General features: G+C 33.9%; 1 protein-coding gene across 2 annotated transcripts in view; it reads left to right on the forward strand.

Moving 5' to 3' along the window:
* The first annotated feature begins 342 nt into the window (after nt 1-342).
* The window catches only part of LOC107560361 (exo/endonuclease G), a 10,441-nt gene continuing 4,464 nt past the window's right edge, over nt 343-6,319 (forward strand). The window contains exons 1-5 of one of the 2 annotated variants that reach the window (XM_016244511.1): nt 343-548; nt 1,913-2,080; nt 2,152-2,291; nt 3,141-3,217; nt 3,289-3,403. In XM_016244511.1, the coding sequence (XP_016099997.1) occupies nt 437-548; nt 1,913-2,080; nt 2,152-2,291; nt 3,141-3,217; nt 3,289-3,403 (612 nt within the window). In that variant the 5' untranslated portion in view covers nt 343-436. The remainder of the gene's footprint in view (nt 549-1,912; nt 2,081-2,151; nt 2,292-3,140; nt 3,218-3,288; nt 3,404-6,319) is intronic. The other variant, XM_016244512.1, reaches the window with a different exon arrangement.

Below are 6,319 nucleotides of genomic sequence, written 5' to 3' on the forward strand. Positions count from 1 at the left end.
AATATATTGAAAATAACTAAATTAAATATAAAATTAATATATAATTAAATAATTACATGTTAATGGTATATTTACAATATTAAATTAAATATGGCTAAATCTATTTATATATAAACATGCATTTAATATATTGAAAATAACATAACATTCAATAAACTAATATATATAATATTATATAATTATCATTATTACACTTCATAATGCTTCTGAGATCATGTGAGTTAATGCACTGAGTGTGTATTATTATTATTATTATTATTAATATAGTTTTATTCTGCTGCAGTTCTGTGTTTCTGCCGCCGGGTGGCGCTGTGATGAGAGCGCTCTGCTGCTGCTGCTGCTGCTGTGCTCTTCCTGTTCGTGCTTCTGTGCTTCTGTGCTTCTGTGTCTGATGTGATTTTTGGTTTAAAGTCATAATTAAGTGTAATATTTCCTGATGGTGTCTAAAGTGGTTTCAGTGAGGTCCGTCTGCGGCTTTGTGCTCGGAGCCACTTCTGGTGTCGTGGCTCTCAAACTCTATTTGTATGAAGAGCAGAGAACAGACTCGGGTACAGCATCACAAATACTTTATTGAATAATAAAGAGATACACAGATATATAATTAATAGCAGGTCAGTAGTTCATGTGCATGCATAAACCGAGACCGGGGTAAGTTGTCACACTGTTACAGCAGTGAGTGTGGTTATTAGTATGTGTTTTTATAAGTTAGTTTCTGTAAATAAATACACCTTAAACGTCTTCTTTACTACATGCATAAAGCTTTTCAACATTCCCGTCGCTTACTGTTCAGGAAAAATAATTATATATGTATTTGTTTGAATTATTATTCATTTATTTTATTGTGTCAGTTAACAATTAGCTACTGTTTAGCAAGCATTGCAAGTATGTGCACATTAAATGTAAGTAAAGTGTCTACTTTTAAGCTTTCAAATACGTTTGTGGAGGATAAAATGTCACAATTTGCTTGAAATAATGTTACATTGTTATTCAGTGTTACATTTATAGTTATGTAAAAATTCAAACATGCTTATTCTGGCGTGTACATATTAAAATATATAAAAGAGCTTATTACATTTGATTGTGTTTTAAACGAGTAAATAATTCGAGCTGACAAATGGGCAAAACCTAGGATTTTAAAATTATAAAATTACAACTAATTAGTATTCGGGGTGAAAGTAATTAGTCGTTTAATGTGTCATAAATAGATTGTTTTGTTGTTGTGAATACGCCTGACGAGATTGTTACACTGAATGATATTTTAGTGGCTCTCGTCTGTAAATCAGGGGAAAATGTATCATATTTATTTTTTGCTCAGAAAAACAAACACAAAAATACAATTACGTTAAACAGAAAACTTTTTACATTTTTTGGGGGAAAGCAACAACAATTTAAAGCAGTATTACTCGTATTGTTTTTATGCTTCAACCCTTTTTCGTCTTTGACCCGTGTGCATTAACCAGTCTTTATCTGTGTCCCTGCAGCACAAAAGCAGTGTTAAGTCGCTGGGGGATATTTGTAGCAATAGCCAACAATACATTGTATGGGTCACAATTATACATTTCTCTTTTATGCCAAAAATCATTAGGATATTAAGTAAAGATCATGTTCCATGAAGATATTTTGTACATTTCCTAAAACTTAATGTTTGATTAGTAATATGCATTGCTAAGAACTTCATTTGAACAACTTTAAAGATGATTTTCTCAATATTTAGATTTTTTTGCACCCTCAGATTCCAGATTTTCAAATATTGTCCGATCCTAACAAACCATACATCAATGGAAAGCTGATTTATTCCGCTTTCAGATGATGCATACATCTCAATTTCTAAAAATGGACCCTTATGACTGGTTTTGTGCTCCAGGGTCACATATGCTTTAGTAATGTTTATGACTCAGTAATGAGATGTTAGTTGTGTGTAAATCTCCAGGTAGCTCCGCTCCTCGTCTCATCGAGCGCTTCGGTCTTCCTCAGAGCGGCGCTGAGACCCGGTTCTACAGCAATCACGCCCTGTCGTACGATCAGGCGCTGCGGACGCCCCGCTGGGTGGCAGAACACCTGAGCGCTCCGGGATTACTGGGTGAGTCGAGTCTGACGATCAGACGCGCTGGAGAGCCACACTGACTCTACTCTCTCCTGATTCCTCAACAGGGCACGCCGACAGAAAACACTGCAGATTCAGACCCGATCCCGGCGTTCCCGAGCTCTTCACGGCCCGGAACCAGGATTACCTGCGCAGCGGCTGGTCTCGCGGACACATGGCTCCTGCGGGAGACAACAAGATCTCCGAGGTCTCAAACATCACGTGTACATCACTAAAAGTGCAGAAAGAAATGAAAGCATACATAAGGCATTAAATACATTAATGTTTTTCATGTAAAATGGAAAAAGGACATAAAATACCACATGCAATGAGCCTTAAAATTAAAAACCCCATGAAATGTTTGAAATAAAATATGATATATATATATATATATATGAAATACACAATGGACACAACTTGGGATTTAAATATATATTGGAATTATTAAGTGCATTATAGAATGTTGCAATAAATAAAAGTGCAATGAAATGAAAGCGTTTTTCATGTAAAATGCCACATTAAATATGTCCTAAAATGAAAAAAAAAACTGAAATACGCACTTATATACATTCAATTATTATACATTATTGCTGTTGTGTGTATATATTATATTATTATTTATTTATTTAGATATGAGCATGCTGCAACTTTAGAAAGGGGTTTAACAGACTAAAATAAATAAATATATAATGAAATTATTAAATGCATTATAGAATGCTTCAATAAATAAATAAATGAAAGCACAAATAAATAAGGCGTGAAACACATTTATTCATTTATGAATGAATGCATAATGAAAAAGGACATAAAATGCCACGTGAAATGTCTTAAAATGAAATACACACATATCTCAAAACTCAATCCGTCATGAACCGCTGCATATGAGAATAATGGATATAAGCATAATAAGTACAAATGCATTAATAAACAGTGTCATATGTATTTAAATATGTATTTTAGACTGTGATATCTGAGGGATTTCGTTCGTATCGCTGCAAGTCTGCCGAGGTTTTTTTGCGAGATGCTGATCTGTGAATCTGATGGTTTCTGTCGACAGCGAGTGATGGCGGAGACGTTCTATCTGTCCAACATCGTGCCGCAGAACTACGAGAACAACGCGGGCTTCTGGAACAGGTCTGTTTGGGCCGTGGGCTGTGTTTGTGGTGTTTGTGCGAGCGCTGCTCATGCGCAGATGTCTCTGTAAGGCTGGAGATGTACTGTCGAGATCTGACGCAGAGCTTCAGCCAGCTGTGGGTGGTCTCTGGACCGCTGCTGCTGCCACAGACGCAAGAGAACGGCAGCAGAACCGTCTGCTATCAGGTGAGACCCACCACGACCTTCGACCTTCACTGTTCCTTCCAACACTCACACAAAGCAAAACCTGTGAAGAAAGGATCGTTTCAGTGAGAGAGCATTCATGGAATTATTGTTATTATGGCATATGTGACCCTGGAGCACAAAACCAGTCATAAGGGTCAGTTTCTCGAAAGCTGCATAAATGAGCTTGCATTGATGTATGGTTTGTTAGGATAGAACAATATTTGGAAAATCTGGAATCTGAGGGTGCAAAAAAATCTAAATATTGAGAAAATCATCTTTAAAGTTGTTCAAATGAAGTTCTTAGCAATGCATATTACTAATCAAACATTAAGTTTTGATATATTTACGGTAGGAGATTTACTAAATATCTTCATGGAACATGATCTTTACTTAATATCCTAATGATTTTTGGCATAAAAGAGAAATGTATAATTGTGACCCATACAATGTATTGTTGGTTATTGCTACAAATATCCCCCAGCGACTTAACACTGCTTTTGTGCTGCAGGCTCACATATTTCAAGAATATCTCTTTAAAATCCTACATTTATATGCAATTTTGTCAAGTTGCATAGCTTTTCTTCTTTGTAGTAAAGCGTGTTCCAAATTAACACAAAAATCAAAGCAAGAAATTCCATTAGAAATTAAAAGCTAATTGCATGTCAGTAGATAATCCCTTTAAGAAAACTCTACACGCATCAAGAATAATTATAATTATTATTATTCTTGCATGTATTAATGTCTTTAAAATCTCTCATTTTTTATTTAATTTTGTCTGATCTCTTAGCATTATTATTTGTAATAAAGCATATCATAAAGGATATTAATAAAAAGAAATACCATGGTAAAATTAAAGGCAAATAGCACATATCAGTAGATCATTTCATTAAGAAAATGACACACATCATGGATTATTATTATTATTATTATTATTATATAAAGAATATCCCTGAAATACTATTTTTTTGTTCTTCATAATAAAGCATAGTCCCAATGGAAATTAGAGCAAAAATGCAAAAAAATAATGCATGTCAATGGATAATTGTAACAAAATGACACACACACCATGAAATTATTGTTATTATTATTATTACTGTAACATAAAGAATATCTTCAAAATCCAATTTTTTAAATATAATTTTGTCTGATTTTTTTTAAAGCATTTTTTTCTTCATAATAAAGCATATTCCTAAAGGAAATTAGTATTCTGGATTATAGCCATAAACACTTTCCCTTCTCTGGTTTATTCTGGGAAGTGAAGGCTTTTGAAAAGTTCATTAAAAATGCAGTTGTAATACTAATAAGAGTCCAGTAGGTGGCGCTGCTGCTCTTCATGAGTTCCAGACATCAGTCATCAGCTGACTTACTAAAACTCAGTTCAAATCTATACTCAGCGTTTCCATCTGAACCTCAAATGACGATTTACAACCACACCGTCCCTCATCGCTTACGGATTCATGTAATAATATTAGCAACTGAATCTAAATGATATTCTACATTAGAGAAGTGACACTCGCGTCTCCGTTCGTTCGGGGGGCTCTGGAGCTCCAGCTGGCTTCAGAGGGACAGATTTGGTTTTGTGCCGAGTGTAAATGAACACAGACAGGTGCCCGAGGCTCAGGACTCTCGCAGATGAAGCGAGACAGAAGTCAGCGTCTGATGGGAATCAGTGCAAACGTGAATCTGACCGTGACTGATCGCTAGAGTTTCTCTTCCTCTGAAATGATCATCCATCTCATTATCTTTAAATCATTCTTGCAGGAATAATTCACCTGATTCTTGAAAAAGCAGATGTTTAGCAGTATGTTCATGCTGCTCTTTTCCTAATAATGCGGGGGATAGATGCTGTCGAGATTCAAAAATGTGACCCTGGAGTCTTGAGTGTCAATTTTTCGAAATTGAGATGTATGCATCCTCTGAAAGCGGAATACATAAGCTTTCCATTGATGTGTGGTTTGTTAGGATAGGACAATATTTGAAAATCTGGAATCTGAGGGTGCAAAAAAAATCTAAATATTGAGAAAATCATCTTTAAAGTTGTTAAAATGAAGTTCTTAGCAATGCATATTACTAATCAAACATTAAGTTTTGATATATTTACGGTAGGACATTTACAAAATATCTTCATGGAACATGATCTTTACTTAATATCCTAATGATTTTTGGCATAAAAGAGAAATGTATAATTGTGACTCATACAATGTATTGTTGGCTATTGCTACAAATATCCCCCAGCGACTTAACACTGCTTTTGTGCTGCAGGGACACATATGAACAAAAACATACTATAATAGTAGTCCGTATGACACTATATTAATTGTTACTATATTATATTAAGTCATAAATGGTGCACAAGGCATATGCATTGCTGTTTTGATTCGGTAATGTTGCCTTTTCGTCTTTTTTAAAGCTTGACGGTGTATCCACATTCAGTTTTAATGCATGGAAATTGTTAAAATAATCATGTTTAAGAAAAAATGTTGTACGGCGTTAAATCAGAGTAAGTAAATGTTTATTTATAATTATAAATATTTTGCATATTTTATATAAATTATATTTTATGAATTATATATAAAATATATTTGTTTATATATTTAACTTTTATTATTATTGATTTATTTTAATTTTTTTAATATACACTACCATTCGTAGGTTTGAGTTCAGTAGGATTTTATTTTATTTTATTGTTTTTAAAACAAATTAATTATTTTATTCATCAAGGATGCATTAAATTGATCAAAAGTGGCAGTAAAGGCATTTATACAAGTTACGAAAGATTTCTATTTCAAATAAATACTGCTCTTTTGAACTTTCTGTTCATCTGTGAATCCTGAAAAATGTAATGCATCACAGTTTCCACAAAAATATCGTGCAGCACGACTGTTTTCAACATTGATAATAATCAGAAATGTTTCT

Source organism: Sinocyclocheilus grahami, unplaced genomic scaffold (genome assembly GCF_001515645.1).
Source record: "Sinocyclocheilus grahami isolate Dianchi unplaced genomic scaffold, SAMN03320097.WGS_v1.1 scaffold721.1, whole genome shotgun sequence".
NCBI lineage: Eukaryota > Metazoa > Chordata > Actinopteri > Cypriniformes > Cyprinidae > Sinocyclocheilus > Sinocyclocheilus grahami.